Raw genomic sequence first — 27,619 nt, forward strand, 5'->3', positions numbered from 1 at the left:
TAAATTAATCAATGTGAATAGGCCTATCACCACCCTCTTTTTATACGAAATATGTTTGAAAAATTAGCTAATGAGTGTTTAGTTTGAGTGTGATGCTGCGTCACTCAAACCTATAGTTGAGATTCACGTTATAGGACTTCACAGTTGCCAAGTTTCTTTTTTCACCGCCTTCCATAGTAGATAGCTGTGACTAATGATCTTGTTACTAATGATCTATTATAATTATCTCAAATATATCTTCACAAAGGAAATATATATTTTCACGATTTAATAATAACTTTTAAATTAAACTATAATATCTTTTTACTAATATTGAGAATATTCTGGTAGTTAATTATATTTCTTTGTAGCTAACAAATGATTCAGCAACAGTGCGGAGCTAGAAAAGGATGGAGTTACGTATCTGCTTTGTATAATGACATACAAGGATACTAAACCAAGGTTTTAATTCAAATTTTTAAATTTATTTATTCATGAAGACAACAGGTAAAAAACTATTTTGCCTCCTATAGTGTAAAATAATACAATTTTCAATAAAAAGAAGATAGAAAATATGAGAAAATAATAAATTATAAAAATAGCCAATTATAAAATTATGAAAATGAAAAATAGAAGAAATATACAGTCGTATATAGAATAATAAAAATACAGTAACTGAATTCAATATGAAAAATGCACACATACCTTAGTAAACTACAGGGTGTTTGAAAAAGAATTCCCTAGTTTTAGGTATAAATTTTATGTGTAAATTAATGAAAAAATTCACCAACAAGTGCATACAATGAAAGAGAGAACCTTCAAGTTTTGTTCAACATCAGTACACTTGAACATGGGATCCTTTTGTTGTGCTGCACTCGTCGATACGATATTCAAGTTCTCGCCATATATTCACCTGCATAATTATCAGGTGTAACTGTCCCAACCGCCGTGACCATTCTTTCCCTAAATGGTTTATGTATCGGATTTTTTAAATTTACACAACATTTTTTATGTATCCCCAAAAGAAAAAGTCCAGAGGGGTTTAGTCCGGGCTTCGTGGTGGCCAAGCAATTGGACGAGCTCTCCCTATCCACCTTCCCGGAAAGCGATTGTCAACTGAAGGAACTGTTCCCTGGCGCCGTCTCAAGGTCAAGCAGGTCTGCCAACTGCAGGGGGACAAAACTTGAATCAAACACCACAAACTAGAATAGTGTATATCACTTTTTACAGATTCTATAACACATCATAACTAGGGAGTTCTTTTTCAAACACTCTGTATAATCATTACTACTATATAGACGAAAAAGAGGAGAGGGAAAAAATGTGACTGTGTAATGGACTACCACTAGCCTTAATGAGGATAATTGAATAAAAGAAATGCAAGCGCAAATCACGAAATGATGCACCACATACTACTAGATTAAATCATATGAAATCCTTCGGAATTTGGAAGGGGAGAACCAGAAGATGTCCAAGTGCTCCGAATATTGAAAATTATTTGAACTTTACTTAGAGGAAATGTTAACCTGGTGCTGACTTTATAACGTCAATCTCACTATAATTTTCTTACTTTTATTAATAGAAGCAGATGGATGTTATAAATAAGTAATTGGTGATGTGTTGAGTGTTGAATGTTGATGTTGTCAGGTTCCGGATGACCAGCACAACATAGAGGTGCGCGTTGCGGTGATGGGTTCGGCGGACGCCGGCAAGTCGACGCTGCTTGGAGTGCTGACCCAGGGTCAGCTGGACAATGGCCGCGGTCGGGCGCGCCTCAACATGTTCCGCCATCTGCACGAGGTCCAGTCCGGTCGCACCTCGTCTATTTCCCACGAGATTCTCGGATTCGACCAACAGGTCGGTCTACTACTATAGCAATCAACAACCAATAATTGACAGCATTCAATTTGCATTTTTGTTTCCTCCATCTACTGTCTTATGACGTATTTCACAATAAAATACAGTGTAACTTGGTTATTACCTCGGCCATAGCGTCAACATTATATAACGTCATTTATTTATAGGTCCCGCCAAACTATGAGTAATTTACATTGTGGAAGCCTCGGATTTGACTTCGGATATTAACTTCTCACTTTATAATGCAGAATCCAACTTTACATTCTAACTAAAGATGTGGTGGCTATGTTGAGTGTGTATCGATGTTGCTGCTACAATATCCACCCTCACTCAATCATTTTTGCTTAAATCGGCTCACGGCTTCCAGAGCCGACAATGCGAATCCTTAGCTTAGCCAGATATTTTGATTTTTAGATGAGTTTTTAGAGAAGATTCAGTTATAAAATAGCTTAAAGTATGTTTTTTTTTTAATTTTCCTTGGTTCAAAATTAAGATTTTGAAACCTCATTTATATTATGTATCACTCCAATGTAGCGTTGTTAACTGTGTGGTCCCTTAAATTATGTTATAACCAAGTTCCACTGTACTGCAGTACTATTTTTTCTCCAAAGGGACTCAAATGTAATCATTCTTAGTTTTAGTTCTTTGGGAGTAAAGGTTTGCTAGGTTTTTCAAGTATTGTCGTGGATTCGCATTGTCGGCTCTGGAAGCCGAGAGCCGATTTAAGCAAAAATGATTGAGTGCGGGTGGATATTGTAGCAGCAACATCGATACACACTCAACATAGCCACCACATCTTTAGTTAGAATGTAAAGTTGGATTCTGCATTATAAAGTGAGAAGTTAATACATTTTTTGGCTTAAATTTTCCGAAATAACTATTCTTTCAAGTTCTCAGTGATTCATGAAGTGAATATTAGTTTCTAATTCAGTGCTTCATCCTCCTATATTCAAAATTCTAGTTTCTTCATTTCGTGCATTGAACTCAACATTTTAACAGTGGAAATATAACTTATCTTTTAGAAATTATTACAATTTTTATAAAATTTGTGAGTAGAGCAGTTTTTAGCTAGGCCTATTGCTCTCGCCCTGTCATATCTACAGATTATGATTTGTGATTGTATTGATAAATGATAAGAAAAATAAGTACGTAACGAACAGTTTGTCATATTGTAAATGTTTTTAATGTTTAATATAGTCCGGGCGCAAATGTCGTGAATAGGGCACTCCGTGGTCATTTTTGAGTAACAAACGTGGAAGATATCTCAATTTATTCGTTAGGTCTAGCATAATAAGGATCGTGATGATGATAAGTCGAAATCACAGGCAAACACCTCGGAAACAAGATGGCCGCCAAAATTTTCAGGGTTTTGCTATATCGCTTGTATTTCAATAACCGTTCAAGATATTCAACCGTTTTCTCAGACAAAAATATTTTAAAAATCTTCCTCTACAATTTATGTTCAATAAAACTGTCATCTAAAACGCATATTTTTTTCAGTTATAACCTTCAAAAGCTCAAAAAATTTGTTTTTCTAAATTTGTTCAAAATTCATTCCATTATAACTTTTTTTGTGCGAGAGATACAGAGAAATTTTAAATCTATGAAATTTAGAGCGTGTTTTTAACTTTGAAACGATATATGTTTTTGCGCTGTACGTCAAAAAATGAGTTCTCCAGCGCCCTCCAAAGAAAACCCTGCATGATTTCTGGTGCGTTTTTCCATACCCATGAGGTAACAAGCTAGAACTATAACATCGATTTTTTCATGACTACTTCAAGATAGAGACTTGCAAATGGTCTCAATCTCTTCGTTACAACAAGACGAATAAGAATATTGATGATGGAAACAACGAAAATATTCGACATCATTGAAAAATACAATATGGCGGTCATTATTGACAGAAATTTTTATATCGCTTGTTATTCAGTTATTGTGAGAGATATCGCATTGGTTTTATCACCAAAGTGATTAGAATTAACCAAACAATGATGTTCGAGAGAATAATCTCATTTCGACCACTCTTTCTATTATTTATTCAACTTCAAAAACTTGAAACATACATTTTTCGGGGACAATATTTTACTTTACACCCTGTATATGTATTCCCAGTAGACAAACACTAGTATTAATGACACAGTGTTGTAGAATATTTCCAAAGCTTCAAAATGACATCTAGTTGGAGGCTGTAAGTCCATATTTTTCGGATGGAGCGTCATCAGAAAAAGAGTAAAATGTACTGTTTGCAGCGGAAAACACGCATGCATTGCCAAATGCAATTCCAACAATTAGAAAACCGTGTAACTCATGACTCCTTGAAGGTACAGACTTGGGAATGGTATCAATCTCTTTATAATGATGTGTAGGAAGAGAATATCCATGATGGCAATCTAAAAAATGATTATCATCATGAAAAAAACAAGATGGCAGCAAAAATAAGTCGATTTCAAAGAGATCGTCTGTAATTCTAATAATGTCGATTGTATCGGATCAATTCAGACATCTGGAAGCTTTAAAATAATAATATTACAATATCCGAAAGATTTATCCAATTTCACCAACTTTTACTATAGTGAATAAGGGAATGTTTTAAACAATTTTTGACTTTGCAGCTTTGTTGAGACTAGTTGGGAGGAGAACATATCAAAATTCCCCATTCCTAACTCATGGGCTAAGGGGATGAGGGTGGTTTAAAAGTTGCATTTTCCAGCGTTTTCCTTCCACGCTCCTATCTTGAGAACAATGCGTTCAACCGACATAACTAACAAATAAAAAATGAAGCTTGATAAATTCTCTACACTTGTTCAGTGGAATTTTGTGATATTAGAGAATTTATCAAGCTTCATTTTTGATTCGTTATTTATGTCGGTTGAACGCATTGTTCTCAAGATATGAGCGTGGAAGGAAAACGCTGAAAAATGCAACTTTTAAACCACCCTCATCCCTTAGCACATGAGTTAGGAGTGGGGAATTTTGATATGCTCTCCTCCTTACTAGTCTCAACAAAGCTGCAAAGTCAAAAATTTTGTTTAAAACATTCCCTTCAAATTCCTTTGTCAATTGGTCTATTGTTGCAAAAATTGAGATTTAACACTCAACACTAAAGCTGCTGCAAAAGGTGTAGGGATATTCGTAAAAGTGTGAAATTATACATCAAATTGAGAAGAATTTAATGCTCTATAAGCTCATAATCAATATGGATTTTCCCATCGTTTTTGAAAGAGTTTAAAAAAATAGAAAAAAATTGGTGGCAAACGTGTTTTTTTTTTCAAAAATGTCACACCTTCAAGAGCGGATATCTCGAAAACTAGAGGAGATTTAAAAACGTTGTGGAAATGAAAATTGTAGGAAATTATGTGAGCTTTAATTTGTTATATGATAGTCAAGTCATTAGGATACATAGTTTTTGGGTTTTATGCGATAAACCAAAAAATGGTACCTCTAAACCACCCCCACCCCCTTAGCACAGGGGGTAGGGGTGGGGACTTTTGATATGTTCACCTCCTTACTACCCTAAACAGAACTGCGAGGTCAAAAATTGTCTTCTCAACTTTTCCCTCTATAGCCTACCCTTTTTTGAGCATTCATTGCCTGGACTATTAGAACAGATATATTTATAATTTTCTGTTAAAATAGATGGAATAGACTCATGCTGAATAAACCAAAGTAGCCTTTCAATAACATAAGATTTTTGTTTTATAATAGTAAAAATAATATTCAATTACTGATAATCTAAGTGTGTAATCAGGTGTTTCAAATGCTTGTTTGATATGGAAATATCTTGAACAGGGTGAGGTGATAAACTACAATGAGGTTATGACATCAGAAGAGATTTGTGAAAGATCTAGCAAACTGGTCACTTTCATGGATTTGGCTGGACATCGGAAATACCTCCGAACGACAGTGCAAGGATTAACAGGTAATTTCACTCATAATCAGTATCAGAGTCCGTTTACGGTGAGGGTAGGCCTACGTGTAAAGGTGCTTTCACACTTGCAGACTTGCCACCAATACGCACATTTCGCTTTTATTAAGCATAGCAACAGCTGGTGGAAAGCTAAATGCGTGTGTTCGTGGCGCATAAGTCTGTACGCACCTTTGGAAAAATAATAATAATAATTTTTCGTGATGTTGGACGACACATCCAGAAGAGTTTATTCATAAATTCATACATTACATATTATTTTTTCATACATTTTCAATGATATAACAATATTCATGGATTACAAAATGATACCTCACTATATAATATATGTGTCGAGGTTAAATATTCTTTCCATGAGTTCGCACTCAGCACGTCTGAGCGAGTATGAACAGTTTCATTAGAACTCATGAGAAGAATACCTTCACTGAACCGGAAACTGACTCTGATACTGATATGTGGGATTTGAATTAAATTTGTATTCTCAAATAAAATACATCAAATACAATACAGAATTATATTATAGAAATAAAAATACAACACATTAATAGGTGTTTGAATGCAGCTCAATTCATCAAATTGTTCCAAGTGAGATTTTTTATTCTAATTTCGCCTTGATAATTTTTTATTGAATTCATTTCATGATTAATACTCATTTGAGATATTCTGCTCCACTTATCCTTTCTATGAATCCTTACTATATCTAGTCGAAACTGAGACACATTTTTCTGCTGATTATATCCTGATGTTCAATCACATCACTTTATCAATAATCTGTGTACAAATTTAATAAAAAATGCATTATATCGCACAATTTTTTACTTAGTTCAATTATTGAAGTGTGTAAAGGGCATGTGTTTTCTTCATTTCATATCAAATTGAAGAGCAATGAGATTCACTGTCCTAATATCTGATGAGATCATATTATTATTTTTACACGCCTATTGATGAATTGAATTGAATAGCTTTATTTAAAACCTAGGAGAGTGAAGTTAGGGCGCAGCCGGCCCTCTCGTAAGTGTACCCTCAAATTGGTGGATATTTATCTGGAAATTAGAAATACAAGTATCCTTTTTCTAAAACTTTTATTCGTACAACATTTTTGAACATATTAATAAGGATATGTATCAACTTGTATTGGGTACTTGGATTTTTAATTTTCAGTTGAATAAGAGTAGCCGTCACAATGGTGTATGTGGTGTGTTGTGTGTTGCAGGGTACTGGCCACACCACGTGATGTTGGTGGTGAGTGGGCGTGCGGGTGTGCTGGGCATGACTCAGGAGCACTTGGCATTGGCCCTCGCCCTGGACGTGCCCTTCTTCATAGTCGTCACCAAGACCGACCTGGTCGCACCCACCGAAGCCGTCCTCTGCCTCAAGGCTCTCCTCAATGCCATCGGCTGCAGCAAGGTCACTCCACTAATTATGCCATTTCAATAAAAATATATAATTATATATTCAGACTGTTTGGGACCTTCCCGTAAGGTACTTCACTCCAACAAAAAGCCATATGAATGTAACCGCCAGATGAGGGTAGAAAGAGATCTCTGAATACTTTCGGCAGACATGGGACTTGCTTTATAAACCATAAAATTTTCATTTTTATTCAACTTTAAATGTCATTAAGTGAATTAAACTGGTTAAAATTTGAACAACAAATAATTGAACAACAAAAAATGAACAACAAAATTAAACTGGTTAAAATTTGAACAACAAATAATTGAACAACAAAAAATGAACAACAAAAAATGAACAACAAAAAATGAACAACAAACAACAATATCGCACATTCTAAAGTCAAGAAAACTGTCTTTGAGGTTTTGCTAACTGGTTACGAATATTAACTGTAACCGCTACGAAGGTAGCGTGGACTTAACTCCTTTAACTGCTACAATGAATAATTGGTGACTCGGTCAATCACAAGTTTTTAACATGAGCTGGAAAATATGATGGCACTCACCATACATGTGTCCAAGTACAATTTTACACGTTCCAAGTGAGCAAAGCAATTCTATATTTCTATTCACGGCTTAATTAAGACTGATCGTTCTCTGTCCGCCATCGAGGCGAGTTTTCCACGTGGAATCAAAACATTCCGTGGGAACAGGAAAATGAAAGTTTGAAATATTTAAATACATCTACCCAAATACTAGTCTATTTTCCATCGCTAACGGAAATACAGTTCCGCGACAATACCTCAACCCTGCATAAAACTGAAAACTGACAGTCTTCCCGGACGTAAGTTAGCAAAATATTAATGTTGACAAAATTATTTTTCAACTGAAAAAAATTCCTGACGATAAAAATTGCACAGGAAATTCAACTACATGATCACTAGAGTCTTATTCATAAAGTCCTAATTCCACACTTACAAAATAAAAAACAATCAATAAATAAACCTCGAAGAACACTAACTCATAATATATTTCTTTCAATGTCTTCACCATTACACGAATTTACTATAATAACAAAAATTAAGTACCGAAATGAAACCCAACCAAATGTCTCTTTGATGGTACAGTATAGACAAAGTGGATTGTGTGTATATTTGTCTTATGTTCCATCTAAATTCAAACTGAGTTAGATAAGCTGATTGTTCAAACTTTGAATGTAAAGGTGCGTACAGATATACGCGCTTCCAACACGCTCCGCGCACGCTCTGCAATCGCTTCACGCACGCTCCGCACTCGCTCCGATCATGAACGTTACGCGAGATGCTACACGCTCTTCTCGCGTTCCACTCTTGCTCCCCAGTCGATCATCAATCGATCTGCTCTTAAGTGATGTTCGATTGCGGAGCAGAGCAGAGCGAAAGTCTGTACGCAGCTTAATGCCATGTAATCCCAGATTAACGTTATACGTGGATGGTGGATAGTGTGGCCACTCTCGTAACCTAGAATCGTTACTATCAACGAATAAATATAACTATCGTTACTATTCGCCTCTTCACATTCAACTAAGCTACGCTGAAGTAGGTATTTGAAAGACAAGACGTAGCCGTCCTGTCTTCCAATATTGAAAGCTATGCTACATTGATGTAAACGGGACAGATTCGTAGCTTCGATTTAACATTGGAAGATAGGACGTATTTCAGCTTAGCGTAGCGTAGCTAAGTGGGAAGAGACCCTAAGGCTCATATATGCTTCTTGCACCTAGTATATGAAGCCTATTGTTAACTACAATTTTAAAAAAAAAAACTTCACATAATCAAAATTCAATGCAATGTCTATGTTATAGTAACGGTTTCTATGGGTTGTTTGTATAGTACAAGAACTTTTACTGTATGGAACGGAACAATGTACAGTAGTTTACTACCTAAAGGCTTGTACTTGATGATTTGATAAACTGGAATGAAGTAATGATCTGGCATAGAGATGATGCTCATGCAATGGAAAATAAATGTAGAGAAACGAATCTATTTTATAAACAACATCATAAGAAATACAATCACATTATAGTGTCATTTTAAATCTGTCATCTTGCCAAGTTTAAGGAATAAATGAAGCTGGATAAACGACTTGAATGTGTATTGGACACTTATCTATAGTTTTTTTAACTGAGGTATCTGTTTTAGACGGCAATGATAGTGAATGACTTGGACGATGTGATAGAGGCGGGCTCGAGCCAGATGAGTGAGAACGTGGTGCCGATATTCTGCGTGTCGAGTGTCAACGGCCAGGGACTCGATCTGCTCACCAGGTTCCTCCATGTACTGCCGCCTGGCATCTCACTCAAAGAAAAAGAACGATTAGAACAGGTAATCAATCATCTATCACTACGAATGTTCAAAACTCTATTACTCTAATAGCAAGTAACCCGAAGTGTTCCTTTGCTTTTGTCTGCTTTCTTGTTTTCTTTTCTCTGCTTTCTTGTTCCCGCAGGAACCGAAAGGGTATAACTAAATCTTGACAAACTGAAAACTTGACCTACTGAAATCTTGAAGAATTTGAAATGAGTCTATAACCATCTTCGGTAAATTAAGAATCTATATGCAAAATTCAATGCTTTATAGGCATGTCAATCTAAGAGTTACTTTTCATTTCCTATGCTTGAAATTTGTAAGGGTAAATTATTTGAAGTAACTGATTGTATTTCATTATTAATAAGATATTATTTTATTAACTAGAAGCATTCCATTATTAATAAGATATTATTATAATTATTTTATTAACTAGAATCAATTGCCTTCAGAGTCAATGCATGTTCTTTGAATCACATCGTTTATAGGTAGGCCTACCTACTATGAGTACCGTATTCAACTTCAAAGGCCTATTGAAGCTCTATCGAAAAAAGATCAATAAATAAATAATAAATAAGTGCTTTAATTTTGGAATTTTTGGGATATATTACACCAAGGGATATCAATATTGTAAACGTTTTTTAGGCAATTTTATTTTAGCAGACCCCTTTTTGATCATTGGATGGGTACGGTCCCGGCTGATATACAATCATGTATAGAATCGTGAGGCCAATTGACTGCCTAAATCAATATGCCTTCTCAGGTAATGTTCAATTGGGGACTCCTCACCAGTAAAAGCTATACGAATTGGAAATTATTATTATTATAGATTAACACATATGACATGTACAAAGTGTATTCAAACAGGCGAACTAATTCTAATAATTATTGCTGAGATAGCTATATCTTGCTTTAATAAACGAGTTCTGTTATGGTACTTTAAATAACACATAGCCTATTTAAAATGGATGAATATTTATTAATTATAGAAGGTAACTAGTACCCTTGTGATATTCCAAAATGGAACATGATTAGTTTCAACATTTTCAATAAGGACTCTCTTGACAATGACATAATTAGAAACTGGTCATGCTTATTTTGAATATTTTAGGGTAGGCCTACTAGTTATTTTCTACAATTAACCATTAAAGTTGCCCTATTAAAATTAATACTTTATTAGGGTATTAATTAGAATTAGAGTAGCCTTTCAAACTCCTCATTCACTATAATGTTCTAAAAGCTTATCAATTTTAATCAAAACCTTGGAAATATAGCCTAGTAGGTGGAATTAAAAGTGATTATATTTGATGTGGCCTGGAACATCATATTTCAACTTTTGCTTAAGTTATTTTTCATATTCAAAGAATTATTGCCCCTTCAATGCAGTAAATAAGTACTATTACTTATTCTTATACAATACATAATAATTGTGATACCCTATTTTATATCCAATTCAAGTCTATTATTTAACTACGTGTTACCTATAGCATTTGCCAGTCAGCAATGTTAAATAATTTTATTAGTTCCAAAAAAGCAGAAGACATACAGAACCAATAAAGTTGCTAATAAGAGTTCGATGCTTTTGGGTTAAATATAGTTTTAAAAATCCCTCAAGTATAAACAATTAAAACATATTTTATTAATTTCATGTCACTTGCTGTTTTCTTCAAAACTACCTGAATTGAAGCAGTTAGCAGGAGCGATCAGAAAAAGAAGATATTATTATGAATAACATGAAATAAACACATCAAGATGTACTGAAAAAATGAATATATTTCTTAGATTAGTCCATCTCTTTCTTCTGTAGACTACTACATCATACATGAATCATATCCATGGAATATTATTCATAGTTGATTTTCTTTGTCATCCTCTACTTCTGGCTGGTACATCACTAGGCCTGAAATCAAAAAGTTATAGATAATTTATTATTCATTATAAAAAAAAACTTTGCAAAGTGAATTCTGAAATTGATTGTAATCTGTATAAGTTTTTAATTATATTTCTTGGGAAGGAACCCTCCAATAATTGAATTGAATTGAATTGAAAAAATCTTTATTCATAAACATGTAAAAATACATATGAATAGTGTCACAGAATACTAAGGAATATAGCCTAAATACTAGTTACAAACAAATGTCATACACATAAAATATTATAAAAACTCCTGTAACGAGTACAGGGATAATCTTACCAAATATTCCTTTAACTCAATACCAAACCTTTTAACATCTTCTAAAATTTTCAAATCGTTTGGCAATTTTGAAAAAAATGATCTTCCCCTAAAAACGGGTTTCCTCTCGAATAGGTATAATCTATGTCTTTCAACTATTCTGCCATAACGGGTAAAGTAGCTGTGAGTCTGGTTTCTTATTTCAGTATTAGTCTTTCTAAAAAACATGATGACATCATATATATACTGCCCATACACTGTCATAATCCCAAGCTGCGAGAAAAACAATCGTACTGAATCACATCTTTCAAGCTTGAGGATTATTCTGATAGCTCTCTTTTGCTGCTTGAGTATCTTGTCCAAATTCTTTTTGGTTGTACCGCCATAGATACAAAGTCCATACGCCAAATGTGAATGAATTACAGCATGGTATACCGACTTCAATGTCTGGACACCACAAACATTGGACATCTGCCTTAGAGCATAGAGACCTGTGGAAATCTTTTTCATAACATGGCAAACATGACTATCCCATGTAAGATTACAGTCCACTAATAATCCCAAAAACTTTGTACTCTCTTTTGTTGCTATAATTTCATTATTCAATGTCACCCTAGGATATAGATTTTGGTTCCTATTCTGCTTTGTCATAAATGGGATAACTATTGATTTACTTGAGTTCAAAATAAGATTATAGCAATTCAAATAATTATTAATAGAGGCTATCCCATAGCAGATGAGATTTCTACATCCTGAACCGATCTACCAGAGAATATTATATTTGCATCATCGGCATATAGACAGACAGACGCTCTATCTTGGACCATCCTAGGCATGCCTGTAACATAACACAGGAATAGTAAAGGACCTAAGATAGATCCTTGGGGAACTCCATACTTCAAGCTTCTTAGGTCGGAGCAATAGATATTTTTATATTTATATCTTTGAGACTCTTCTAAATGCTCTATTTGAACGAACTGCTGTCTGCCTTTCAAGAAAGATGAAAACCAATTCAGCTCCTTACCATGCACTCCCATAGACTCTAATTTTTTCAACAGAGTATCGTGACACACACTGTCAAACGCACGACTTAAGTCTAAAAAGGCGCCGATAACCTTTTCCCCTTTGTCAATAGCATCAATCACAGTACTAATAAAATCTACTCCTGCAGTGATAGTAGATTTTCTAGAGTGGAAGCCATGCTGTTCTTTATCTAGTATATTATGTGTCTCTAGATAATCCATCAGCTGAATATATACAACACGCTCATATATTTTCGAAAACACAGATTATAGTGCCACTGGCCTGTAACAAGCAGGATCTTTCAAATTACCTTTTTTAAAAATTGGTATAACTTTGGCTGTCTTCAAATTGTTGGGAAATTGGCCTGAAATTAGAGAGGAGTTTATTATATGTAATAATGGCTTAATTATAGCTGGCAGAATCTGTTTTACTACTGTAATTGGTATGTCATCCGGTCCAGTCGAGAGTTTATTTTCAAAATTCATAACAATTTCCTGCAACTCAGATTCTAAAATTGTTTTAAATTTGAATTTCGGAGATGGCTGGCAATTTTGAATGTTTGGTAAATATGCAGGTTCATCATTATTTTCAGGAATATTTGGTATCACAAAATTGTCCACTGCTGTAGCAAAAAAGTCATTAAATATATTGCTTACTCTAATAGGATCAGTTGTATTCGTTTCATTACTTATTATACTTATATTTGAATGATTACAAGTTTTTTGTTTTCCTATCTCATCTTTTATAATTTTCCAGGCTACTCGATTCTTATTTTTTGCATCACAAATTTTCTTGTCAAAATATTTTTGCTTATCTTTTTGCATAATGAGTTTCAAAGCTTTCCTTTTGGATTTAAGTTGAAATTTCACATCCTCTGATTTATACTGTCTGAATATGTTTTCCAACTCTAACAGCTCCTTCTTTTTATAAACTGCCTCAGCACTAGACAATTTTTTACTACTGTACTCTTTTTCATTTCTGAATAGTTTTGGAAAGTTTATGTTAAAGTAATAAGAGAAAAGCGACATGAAAGTATCAAATTTTTCAGTAACTGGAGATTGAAAAACTTCTATCCAGTTCAAAAATAGCAGCTGTTTGTAGAACATGTCTACATAACATTCACTAAGATTCCGACGCAGTTTCCTAGTTGGTTTACATAAAAAACTATTCACATTCAGGATTTCGAGAAGTTGGGCGTTGTGATCTGATATATGGGTAATTATACCAGATATTGTTAAACTATCGTCATTAATGTTTGTGATAAAGTTATCAATCCCTGTTTCGGAGGTAGCAGTAATTCTAGTAGCAAAATCAACCTTGTATTTCATATTAAACATTCTTAAAACGTTCATGAACTTATTGTAAACATTATCTCTCTCTAAAACATTGATATTTATGTCTCCTGCTAAAACAACATATTTATATTTCTTACATAAAATGTCAAGTAAGATCTCTAGCTTTTCTAGAAACGGGTCAAGATAACAATGCTGAGGCGTTCTATATAAGCATGCCAGTACGAATGTGATATTGTTTAGTGAAAATTCCGAAACGCAACATTCAAATTCTTTTTCAGTTGTGATAGATGCAATTGCCGGTAAGTTTACAGGTTACATTTGGAAACAATATTATTATGCACTAAGATCATAACCCCGCCTCCTATACTATTGATTCTAGAAAATTTAGAGCTTAAGCAATAATTAGGTAAATTCAGCATTTCTGTTTCTGCTTCCGACATTTTGTGTTCTGATAGGGCTAGTATCTCAGGTTTTATCTCTTCTAAATTTATTCCCAACAAATCAAGGCGTGATGGTAAGTGCTGAACATTCTGATGCATTATTGAAATATGGTTTAAGTGATTTTTTTCTTGATATTTACGATAAGGAGAAGTAGCTATCACAAGATCCTTGTCATTATCTTCACTACATACATTAACTTGTACTAAATTTTTAACACAATTTGCACTAGCTTCATCTAATCTCAAATCTTGCATGACAGATTCAAAACGTTGGGCTCTAGCCCAACCCTAAAAAATATTCCCTGTCATACTTTAAAGGTAAAGGCTCAGGCATTTTTTCCATTTCAGAAGCCAGCATGTTTGTCACACTCAGGATTCTATCACAACATATTTTTTCCCTATAGATGACAAAGTAATATTATATGAGAAATTCCAATAAACCAACATTCAGTTGAATTATTATTAGCATCAATCTGTTAGTTGTGTAATTCTGAATGATGAATAAATAATCTCCATGCAGGAATTGGGATTAATCAGTGTGCCCCTAGTCAAAAGAACTTGTTGGTGAACAATATTTTTTGGATACCATGAATATTATTTATTTATTTCTGTGGTCAGTAGGCCTACTTCTCGACCGTTTGGTTTACTTAACTCTTCCAAATGTACTGCATAAAGTAATTTTTAGTTCTACATTTGGAGAAACAAGTTTAATGAAACAAATGGAAATAATCAATAAATTAATTGCTTAATCTGAAATGATGATTATCTACAACATTATAAGTAGAACTAAGTGATTTGAAAATGAATACCAAACTGCAAATACATAAATCTCTCTCAGAACAATGTGGGTATTTCATCCATGAATTTAATCATACATTTTAAAAGGTGGAATGACTGTCATTAAAAGCTATTATTCAGTGTTTTCTACCAGCACTTGCTGGGTGAATTTTTGAAGTCATCTATTCATAGTTCTAATGTATGGTCATTTATAAAGTCATCAACCACTCAAGATCAAGATGGACAGTTGAGAAGAGTGTTTTAAAAACAATTTTAACATCAAATTATTGATGTAATGTTATCACATTATTAGATAATGTTACATAAATTATTTCTTTATGGAAGGAATCCCAAATATTATGAATAACTCTATTCCCTGAATGATAAGTGAATACATTGTTTTTTAAGCACTCTTCTCAACTGTCCATCTTGATCTCATGTGGTTTCACTTAGTTTCGAAATATTAAGATTTCCTGTTAGCTATTAATGATTTCAAAATTCAGTCCGTTTTTCTATTATTTTAGTCACGTACCATAGTTAAATCTTACTATTTGAATATCTACCATCAAATCGATAATAAAACATTGAAGTGGATAAACCTTTTTAAAAAATGGGAAACTGTATAAAATGACATCGCCTATATAAAGATTAAAAAATGAGTGGAATTTTATCTTACCAAACTAACTTATTCTAAGTATAGGTTCCAAAGAATTGTTCCATCCTGGTCAACAAAAAAGAATTTATATGCATTTCCTTTGAGCACATTCTCTTCAATATTTTGTTTGTAAATGGTACCTGAAAAAAGAAACATAATCTTTCAGCATATTCATTTTGGAGATAATGTGAAGTTAATCATCAATGATAAGACATAGTTTGGACTTTGAATAAATTAGAAGTGAATTGGGCCTCAATAAACTATTTACATTAGATATAAATACTATAAGTATATTCTTACATTCATAGCACATAACAGAAAACACTTTAAAGTTTTATAATATAAATTAAAACAGGTGACACACGACATAGATAGATTAAAAACACTGGAAAACTTACATTACACTCTCTGCTCGGTTGAGAAAGGGGACACAGTTCCTTAAAAATTTCCGATTATAATGTAAGTTTTTCAGTGTTTTTAATCTATCTATGTTGTGTGTCTCCTGTTTTAATTTATACTATTCACATTGATATACCTGGCATCACGCAATATATCGATCAATAGAGCATGAATAAGTTTTTCAAATACATTACTATTGTAGTTTTAAATGAGTTTGGTAGCAATGGTCAACCAGAAAAATAGTACCTATTTTATATTTTTCTAATGGCAGTCTTTCAATATTCAATTACACTGACTCTGATCAAGTTATAACAATCTATTTAATATTGTTTCCAAGTGATTTTGAATTATAAATTAAGAGAAGATTAATTCATAGATAGGTACCAAAGACAAAGTAAATGTTCTAATAGTCAGGTTAGTTTTGTTATTATATTGATAAACTATGGGTTTACAATATTTTGAGGTGCAACAAGAATAATGGAAGTTTAGGACTTAGAATGTAATGAAATACTTCTAAGTCAACTTATGATATTATTTTTAATAAATCTGTTTGTGAAAACTACTAGCTGCATTAAAAAAAATGTATTTTGTGATTAGGCCAACTTACTGAAAGTGTAAAAGATTGTTAGCATGAAATGCTAAATGTTATCTTGGTTGAATAATGTTTTGAATCTGATTATTTAATATTAATCTAATCAATCAATCTTGAATGAGTTTAAATCTAATCAGTTGATTAGATTTCTCTCTTTCTTGTGATAATTCTCTACCATACACAAACTAGCTAGTCTAGGATTTACATTATTATTAAATACTACAAATTAAACATTAAAAAAAGAAATAAATAAACTTTTGTCAACTTCTAACCTCTTGAAAAATGAAAAAGATAGCAATTTAGGCCTAGAGACTAGGTTATTGAAGGCCTACTACAGTGGGCTACCTGAATAAAAATTGTAAACATGCTAGTAGGCTACTCATAAAATTTATATTTATATAGTAGATCTAGCCTACTTTATTAAGAAATTTAAGTGTACTTACTTGAATCCTCTATTACATCAGCAATTTCTAACCATATTCTATTTTTCAAATAGGTAATTCGTTGTGCAGGTCTGGAAAGTACAAAACTTTGAACTTCGAAAATTTCACGCCTTTCTGTTGTAAATCCATTTTCAATTTCTCTTGTAAAAATTATAAGAATAAAGAAACCAATAGAAATATTTTATACCTCAATTTTCCACTGCAAATTAATTTCACAGTATAATAGTAGCAATCCGAAATCTGACAACCAATATCAAAACAAACCATCCAACAATTAAAGATTGAGGTTAAAAAGAACATGGCGTCTGATCCACAGAAATATTATTCTGCCGGTGTCACGTGATCAGAGCAGAAAAGTGATTCGAAGCTGTCTGTTCTCGTCGACAGAATCCCGAAATTAGTTCTTTTTCGACAAAACGGTTCACGAGCAGTGATCGGTCGAAGCAAAATAGCATTGTGTTGATAGGCCTTATAAAGAACGGCAAGATGAACGACAGTTCGTCTCTGATTTGAACAGTTCTTTTTTTCTGCTCAACTTTCTGCCGATGGGTGAATACTCCCATAAGAACCGAAAGGGTATAACTAAATCTTGACAAACTGAAAACTTGACCTACTGAAATCTTGAAGAATTTGAAATGAGTCTATAACCATCTTCGGTAAATTAAGAATCTATATGCAAAATGTCAAGTTGATCAGTGCAGTCACTCGTGAGTTTCCTATTCCATATTTTTTTATGTTTGGTTTATTGTAGGTGTTTTTTGTTTTCAGGAAAGGTGTGAATTCCAAATTGACGAAACTTTCAGGGTACCTGAAGTGGGGACGGTTGTTGGAGGACTTTTAACAAGGGGCGTCATCACTGAGAATACAAGTCTGCTTATAGGTAAGATGTAATTCTATTATTTATCCCAGTCATCCTTTTCACTTTTTAATACAAAGTTACTAAGTATAGATGAGGTTTTGAATGAATTCTGTTTAAAATTGCTAAAATAAAAAAAAGTATTTATTTATAATCTGAATATTTTTAAAATAAATTTGAAATAGTTGAATTTTATTTACTGGTTATGGTTGATGAGTCATTTATTTGAAATACATTTTAATCAATCTATGGATTGCAACACTTCTGTATGGCTAGATAAAATCACAACCGTTCCACTTCATCTATTGGACGGGATTTATGGTGCTCGTTCAACTTCATATCTTGGTTAGCTCTTGTTCAATATATTACCATTAAACTGTAAGGTTTAAAAAACTTTTTAGAGTTACAAAAAACCTTTTAGGTTTTGTAAACCTTTTAGTTTAAAAAAGGTTTTAAACCCTTTAGTTTTGTACAAAACTTTTTAACTTCTAAACTTTTGTAAGGTTTACAAAACTTTTTAAGTTTAGAAATTGGTTTCTTCGCACATCGATACATCGTTAATAATAATATATTTATGAATAAATCTATGTAATTGTTTAGATGCTCCAAAATTGTCACTCAAAACTGGATGAAATCAATTATTAGGTGATAGAATTTACTCTGCAAATTTACCTATCTTTTGACTACTTCATTCATATCAATACCGTAGAGAAATAATTTTGGGCACAAAACTCTTTCGATTATTGTGATTATTTGTGCTTTTATGAATAATTAAAAAATAATTGTCTTAACATTTGGACCTTTTTTATATTAAATATGAATAATTTATGTATAAATATTTTTATTGTGCATTTATTAATTTGTTATACAGGGTTTGTGAGAAGTATCGAAACAGCTTGATATTTCTGTTACAAGGATAATTTGACAATATGTTTCATTGGGGATCCTATTTGTATAAAAAACTATTTTCATGTCGTTTCAAAATTTTGAGATAGCAAAGTGCAGATTTCGCCATTCATTTTCTCTTGAAATTCTGTTTCGAAATCTGGTATAACATTACCACCTCCCCATTTAAAAAAATTTATTTGAATTCAAGATGGCGGAGAAAATTTGAAGCGACAGAAAAGTAGTTTTTTTCAATTCAAATAGGTTTCCAAACCAGACCTATCATAAAATTTCCCTTCTAAAAGAAATATTAAGCTTTTTCCATAATTTTAATCAACCCTTTATATCCTTTGTGCATTGCCCCCTATCGTCTCTGATAGAATAAAGGTGCAAATACACAGATTAACGAAGAACCTTTTCCTCCATCTACTGTTTAAAGTACTTAATTTGCTCTCTGGAACATTATAGTAAGCTGCCACTTTTTCGCTCTCGAGACTAAAAAAATTAAAACTCCCAAGGGACTAGAAGTAACTCAATTTAAATAACATGGGAAGCATCACCATTTTATAAGCTTGCATTGGCAATAGGATTGAGGGTCGGAGCTTGTAGAGTTGAACCATTGAACCAACTGAATTCAATACCTCAACCAGAAATTTGGATTAACTTATCAAAGATATATTTGTTTGCTGATTTTTCTTTATTTATTCCTCATAAATTACAAAATTAATCAACAAACTATTACATACTCAATCTTAGTAGACGATAACAATTTATACATATTTTTAAATATTTTATCAGCCAACGAATATTTTTCATCAGCTAATCAAATGTGGAACGCGAACTGGAGTCGGCAGTCATTGCTTCAAGCTGATCATTGTTAGGCCTACAACTTTTGCCGAATAGATAGCACTATTGTAAAAGACACCATTTTCACCTGTCACGTGAGTTTTTAAAATAATTTTATTTTCAGTGTACACAAAAATGTTGTGCACATCACGAATGAAAAATGTTTTTTCTCACTCAGGGAAATTTTTTCTCTCGGCCTCGCCTCGGTCATCATCAAACTTCCCTCGGGGGGGAAAAATATTTTCACTGTATTTATGTATTTACAAGTATTTTTCACTGTAGATATACAAATAACTATTATTTATGTGTATATTTGGATCTTTATTCATTGTTTTGCATTTTTGCAGGTCCGATGGACGACGGTGAGTTTGCGCAGGTGACGGTGCAGTCGATCCACCGCAACCGGGCGCCTTGCCGCATGGTGCGCGCCAGCCAGAGTGCGTCGCTGAGCATCGAAGCGGCGCCCTGTCCCATCCGCGCTGGCATGGTGCTTGTTTCGCCGCACGAGGCCCAGCCACCCAAAGGCTGCTTCTTCTTTCAGGTGCCTCATTGCTCTATCTTTATTCCTAATTAAAAGTAGCTTCACAAGAGTAGACTATCAGGCTGGCCACTAACGGTAGAACATGCCGATAAACTTGAACATGTTTAAAAACGATCGAACATATTCATATGATTTGTAATTGTATCCACGAATAAATAATTAATAAGATGTTTATAAACGGTAGATCATGCATGTATTTTGTCATCAGCTTCTAACATGAAGTAAACGACCAATAACAATAAATAAACCACTGGAAATTACAAATTATAATGATAGAACAATAATTTAACCTGCAGCCCATGGTGAGTCTTGGCCTCCGCAATTATCAAGCTCCACGTATCTCTATCGTTGACTATGCCTCTCCATCCCCCCACTCCCAAACTCCTTACATCATTCAACACTTTATCCAGCCATATTTTTCTGGGTCTCCCTCTTTGTTTCCTTTTGTGGAGCTTTTCCCGCTATCGTCTCTGATAGAATAAAGGTGCAAATACACAGATTAACGAAGAACCTTTTCCTCCATCTACTGTTTAAAGTACTTAATTTGCTCTCTGGAACATTATAGTAAGCTGCCACTTTTTCGCTCTCGAGACTAAAAAAATTAAAACTCCCAAGGGACTAGAAGTAACTCAATTTAAATAACATGGGAAGCATCACCATTTTATAAGCTTGCATTGGCAATAGGATTGAGGGTCGGAGCTTGTAGAGTTGAACCATTGAACCAACTGAATTCAATACCTCAACCAGAAATTTGGATTAACTTATCAAAGATATATTTGTTTGCTGATTTTTCTTTATTTATTCCTCATAAATTACAAAATTAATCAACAAACTATTACATACTCAATCTTAGTAGACGATAACAATTTATACATATTTTTAAATATTTTATCAGCCAACGAATATTTTTCATCAGCTAATCAAATCTGGAACGCGAACTGGAGTCGGCAGTCATTGCTTCAAGCTGATCATTGTTAGGCCTACAACTTTTGCCGAATAGATAGCACTATTGTAAAAGACACCATTTTCACCTGTCACGTGAGTTTTTAAAATAATTTTATTTTCAGTGTACACAAAAATGTTGTGCACATCACGAATGAAAAATGTTTTTTCTCACTCAGGGAAATTTTTTCTCTCGGCCTCGCCTCGGGCATCATCAAACTTCCCTCGGGGGGGAAAAATATTTTCACTGTATTTATGTATTTACAAGTATTTTTCACTGTAGATATACAAATAACTATTATTTATGTGTATATTTGGATCTTTATTCATTGTTTTGCATTTTTGCAGGTCCGATGGACGACGGTGAGTTTGCGCAGGTGACGGTGCAGTCGATCCACCGCAACCGGGCGCCTTGCCGCATGGTGCGCGCCAGCCAGAGTGCGTCGCTGAGCATCGAAGCGGCGCCCTGTCCCATCCGCGCTGGCATGGTGCTTGTTTCGCCGCACGAGGACCAGCCACCCAAAGGCTGCTTCTTCTTCCAGGTGCCTCATTGCTCTATCTTTATTCCTAATTAAAAGTAGCTTCACAAGAGTAGACTATCAGGCTGGCCACTAACGGAAAACATGCCGATAAACTTGAACATGTTTAAAAACGATCGAACATATTCATATGATTTGTAATTGTATACACGAATAAATAATTAATAAGATGTTTATAAACGGTAGATCATGCATGTATTTTGTCATCAGCTTCTAACATGAAGTAAACGACCAATAACAATAAATAAACCACTGGAAATTACAAATTATAATGATAGAACAATAATTTAACCTGCAGCCCATGGTGAGTCTTGGCCTCCGCAATTATCAAGCTCCACGTATCTCTATCTCTATCGTTGACTATGCCTCTCCATCCCCCCACTCCCAAACTCCTTACATCATTCAACACTTTATCCAGCCATATTTTTCTGGGTCTCCCTCTTTGTTTCCTTTTGTGGAGCTTTTCCCGCATCACAATATCTGCTCGCAGTCATCCTCTCCACATGACCCAACCACCTGTTTTTTTTACCCTTCATAAATCGAACTTTATAAATAAATATATATGATTTAAATACATGTTGGTCAATAATCAATATGTTTAATTACTTCCCATCAATAAATTAATCTATATTTTGTAATAACTACATAAAAATGTGTTAATTACTAATTAACTAATAAATTGGACGCAGGCAACGGTGAGCGTGCTGTTCCACTCGACGGGGACCATCTACCCGGGCTTCCAGACGACGGTGCACATTGGCAACGTGCGGCAGACGGCGGTCATGGAGGGCATCATGGCCACCAGTGGCATCCACACCAACCAGCAGGCGTCCGTCCTCTTCCGCTTCGTGCGTCATCCGGAGTTTGTGCGGGTCGGTGCCAGGCTGCTCTTCCGCGACGGACGCACCAAGGGCATCGGCAAGGTCACTCAAGTTTTCCACGATGCTTAAACACTCACTCAACACAGTCACGAGATATAGATATCAACTTCCATCCCTTCCCTATTAGACCCGTGTAGGACTGTCAAATTTTTCTTCACTTCAAACGTTCAAATATCTATGATCTTGATAAACATCATGAAACGTTCAAAGAACGATTTATAATTATACATTGTACGTATGATGTAAAGTTCCCCTTAAGGAGGCATCATATACACAGTCATAATTATGTAGTATGCTTATCATTCATCGACTTTGAAGAGTCCGATCTCATTAGGGGTCAAGTCTGCAAACCCATAGAATCCAATCTGAAGAAACAAAACTATTTCAAACAATATTTGTATCAAGGTCTGATACTTGATACCAACGTAATAAAAATGACACTTATAGAGTTGTATGGTTTCCTATTTTTCCTGTAATCACTTTCTATCCGCATTTATTTGATTGTACTACATATTTGGACTGGTTCTACAGATGATATGTAATACCTTAAGGTGCGTACAGGCTTATACGCTACGAACACGCGCATTTCACTTTTCATCAGCTATTCTCATTATATATGTATTTGTACAGAAACATATATAATAGGCATTAGCTGATTAAAAGTGAAATGTTCGTGTCGTGTAAGTCTGTACGCAGCTATAGATGTTGTCGGAGAAAAGCGTAGTACAGAATTCTGTTCACTCTCACAATTGATAAAATTTTGTTATTGTTTCTTCAGTTCAAATCACAGTCTGGACTTTGCCCATTTAATCTAAACAACTTCATATAAATAATTACAATCTCAAACATAAACATGAATCAAAATTGTAATCGCAAATTCATTACTCCAACTTTGATCATATATTCGAGACAAATATTCGACTTTATATGATGATCTGTAATCATCATGATCAACTATCTCTGATACTAGATAGCGACTGTTCGATATCGATGTGTAATAGGGTCTTTATAATTAATATGTGTGCAGGACTGACCTGAACTCTTCACTATCACACCTAATCTCGTGACTGAATCATCTCTACCTACCAACCCTCTATCTAAACTCAAAGACACTTATTTTGTACCTTACTTGTACATAGATCGACTAATGTGATTTTATCTTTTAGACTGTTCGATGTAATATTTTTCCTGTTAAAGTGGATTTATGCAGTGCAATTTTCAAAGTATAACTCGCTAAATTGAACAAAAAACATGATTCTCAATCTTGTATGTATTTATGAAACTTGCTTAGGAAAAGTGACTCTAGTAAATTGTATGGTTGAAGATTTCTGGAAAGCTAGTTAAATGAGTCGTACTATCGAATAAATAACCTTCATGAATATTAATTTGGCTTTCGGATTCTGGTAGTTTAATGTTTTATTTTTTAATGATTTAAATGTACGTGTATGTGAACTGTTATTCAAAGAACCGTATTTATGAACGATTCGCAAAGAGTTTAGTCTTGAGCATTCAAGGTTTCGTTGCCTATAAGATCTAATCAAAAACTGGTTGTTAGGCAAAAAACTTCTATAAATACGACTCCACAAATATTAAGTACTGGCCAAATTTTTCATCCTTTTGACGCTTTTTCTATTTGTCAAAATTCAAAAGCAAGACGATCCACCAATGCCGTTCTTGCCAATATATATTCAAGGGTAAGCAAAGAGGCTGTGTTTCTTTTTTTCAAATTTACAAATAATTAATTTCCATCAAAAATACTTTTTCATTTGGAATGTATTGTGTTCGTAGCTGAAGCTACAAATTTGTTGTGGTGGATACTGAGAGCTATGTTGGAAAAAAACAAATAAAGTTGTATCTAGTTGATTCACATTTAAAATAGTGAATCATAGTTTGAGAATTGTGCTGCATTGAAACTTTATTGTTACTACTTGGAAGAGTGAACAAATTCTCATTGATCACTCGTTCATGTGTTATTAAAACGCTCCATAATTATTTTTCTAGAACCTCACATATTATTTTATTATTAATCGCCATTAGATTTTAAACTTGATGTAAGGTGTACACTCGTAAAGTATTACCATTATTGGATTAACATATACTCTTTTCTCTGCTCGCACTATCTTATAACTATAGTACGGTAGTTTCTATAAGATAAACTTATTTCAATGAACAATCGGCAGAGAAATGATATACTACATGCTTTGTTCAAAAAGCCAAATCTCATTTCATTGTAAATATATATTGTATATTAAGTCTAAACCACTTCAAGGTGCCCTCAGACTTTTTTAAAAAATAGGCTAGAGTATTAATAAATTCCCTTTAAATAACGTAACATGAAATTAATATAGTCGGCACGCTATGAGAAAGTGTCTGGATCGGATTGGATAGCCCATAATCTAGGGAGTAATGACTTTTCTAGTGATGAGCCACCATCATTACAAATTGTCATTTGTATATTATGTCACTATTACAATATTTTTTACCTCATAGTCGTCATTAATTTCAAGTTACAAGTGAATAATAATCAATTTGTGGTGGAATATGAAATTGAAGAACTCTTATTTTGAAATTATGACAAGCTCAACACTAATGAAATAATAGTTGTTTCCGTTGTTGCAATAATTTGCTAGTCATTGATATATTAATCTATATAAAGCTCATTTGAGTTGAGTGTCGATTTAATGGAAGATAATTAAAACTCTTGTAAAGTAAGATTTTATAAATTTTAGATGTAAATTTTCAATTCTTCTACTTGAATTTCCAACAGTCTAGAAATATCTTCAGTACATTGAATATTTTGTGTATCATTTATATAATTTTTATATATTGTTGGATAATATAAATTTATTTGAGACTATAACCTTAACGTCGATCCAATCGAAATATAAAATTCAATATTCGAATAATGAAACTCGATGATTATCAAGATCCGTCTAAATTTCCAACTGGAAATATATTTACTGCGACAAAGCGTTCTCTGATCTCACAGAGTAATTACCTGACTTCTATTGTCTATAAGTTAATGAATTAGTATCTATTATGAACATCACTTGAATTTACTCTTTGGAAAGTGGCACAAACACTGTCAATAGGATCACGAGCATCAATATTCAATTACATATTGCATTATATTTATTTCAGATAAAATTTTACGTTGAAATTTTCAAGTCAAATATCAAATTAAATTCAGATAAAATTAAGTTATTTTTATTACTATATTTATCATCCAGTATTTGTAAGTAGCCAGATAAACTTTCATACTTGCCTATTATTGATCGCTCCTTTAAACTACTTAATGCTAGAGCCACACTACGTTAATACAAGTCAAGTGATTTTATACAATATAATTCAATGGTTAAGTGACTATTACAATTCTTACATGAGTAGCACTCATTATGAAGATGTCATTATTATTATAGGAATGAGCACTTATTCTTGGATCATTTTTCACAATTTTGACTCTTCCGTAAACAAGAGACAAGTTTGCTCTCCGAGGGCACTTTATCGCTGTGACTATTATAATTATAAACGTAAAATATTATATATATATTTATTCCGAATACCATCAGACTATCAGCGAACACGAATGATGTGATAATGACAAAAAGTAGTGTATTATCAATGAAAGGCATAGACTGAATTTGTTTATATAAATTATTAATGGAGGTGATGTGCTAAGGCTACTTTTTCATCTTTATTCATAAGATGAAAGATCAACACTACAAAATTTGTATAGGCCTAGATCTACATTTCATGCAGAGAAGCTGGAGAGAAGGAATAGTATCGAAGCTAAGTCTCATAAAATCTCATTTCATAAGGCTAGTTTCAGACTCATTCGGTTCGTTTCGTTTTTGGTTTGTTTTCGGCAAATTCCGATAAGTGTGAAACGGTAATTCGGTTTGAATTCGGTACCGAATAGAAACCGCATAGAACCGAACGCCCACTTGACTAATAAATTCCATCAGGTTTCAATTCGTTGCTACTTTCACACTCTTTCGGTTCGGTTCGTTTCGTTTTCGGCAAATTCCGATAAGTGTGAAACGATGATTCGGTTTGAATTCGGTACCGAATAGCACCGAACGCCCCCTCGACACGAGTAGGTTTCATCATATTCGAATTCGTTGCTAGGGAAACAGGAAAAAGCAAAGTCTTTTACACACGCTTGCTTTTTTTGTTTTTATTTCAACCTTATAGCGTGATTATTTGTTTCAAAATTTTCCAAGTCAAAATCATATGGCCAATTAATTTCTGTTAGTTTACAGGAACATTTTTCTCTCTATGAATAGTTTGCTAAAAAAATATGAAAGATATACATTAAAACTCAGGGAGAATTTTTATTTTTCCACGAATATTACATGATTTCATCAATGGAGAGAAGAGATGAAGTTTATATACCATGTGTGAAAACAAGGAACAAATTTTCAATTTAAAAAATAATCTCTCTGAACATCCAAAATTGACATAATAAAAAATAAATTATTCAAAAAATTCACAATTTTCAATTAACGTAAAATGTTGTTGTTCAAGAAATAACATCTTACAATTTAACACCAGCTGTTATATTTAAATATGCCATCATGAACTGTGAAAATCTAAACACAGCTGCGTTTAAAAAGAAAATACCTACCCAATTAGAACCGTACGAATTAAAACATGTCAGGTATGAAAGCTTCATTCGTTTTCGGTAACGAACCGAACCGAACGAAACCGAATGCGTGTGAAGCTAGCCTAAGAGGCACAGTTATCATTTTGATTCTGTTAAAATTTTATATATTGTTTTCAGTACAGTAAATTCACAAACCAATGAAGTTTAGTTACTATTGGAATGAAAAATC

At 33.5% G+C, this 27,619-nt stretch overlaps 1 protein-coding gene across 4 annotated transcripts in view; it reads left to right on the plus strand.

Annotated features, from left to right (window-relative positions):
• LOC111043762 (GTP-binding protein 2) overlaps positions 1–26,283 on the plus strand; it is a 38,969-nt gene extending 12,686 nt beyond the window's left edge. For 3 of the 4 annotated variants that reach the window (XM_022328807.2, XM_039426917.1, XM_022328808.2), the window contains 7 exons: positions 1,627–1,836; positions 5,626–5,755; positions 6,975–7,168; positions 9,333–9,515; positions 18,063–18,174; positions 20,229–20,422; positions 22,593–26,283. In XM_022328807.2, coding sequence (XP_022184499.1) covers positions 1,627–1,836; positions 5,626–5,755; positions 6,975–7,168; positions 9,333–9,515; positions 18,063–18,174; positions 20,229–20,422; positions 22,593–22,853 — 1,284 coding nt within the window. In that variant the 3' untranslated portion in view covers positions 22,854–26,283. Of the gene's footprint in view, positions 1–1,626; positions 1,837–5,625; positions 5,756–6,974; positions 7,169–9,332; positions 9,516–18,062; positions 18,175–20,228; positions 20,423–21,712; positions 21,907–22,592 lie in introns of all 4 variants that reach the window. The other variant, XM_039426916.1, reaches the window with a different exon arrangement.
• Positions 26,284–27,619: the final 1,336 nt, after the last annotated feature.

The sequence above is a fragment of the Nilaparvata lugens genome, chromosome 4, assembly GCF_014356525.2.
Source record: "Nilaparvata lugens isolate BPH chromosome 4, ASM1435652v1, whole genome shotgun sequence".
Taxonomy (NCBI): Eukaryota; Metazoa; Arthropoda; class Insecta; order Hemiptera; family Delphacidae; genus Nilaparvata; species Nilaparvata lugens.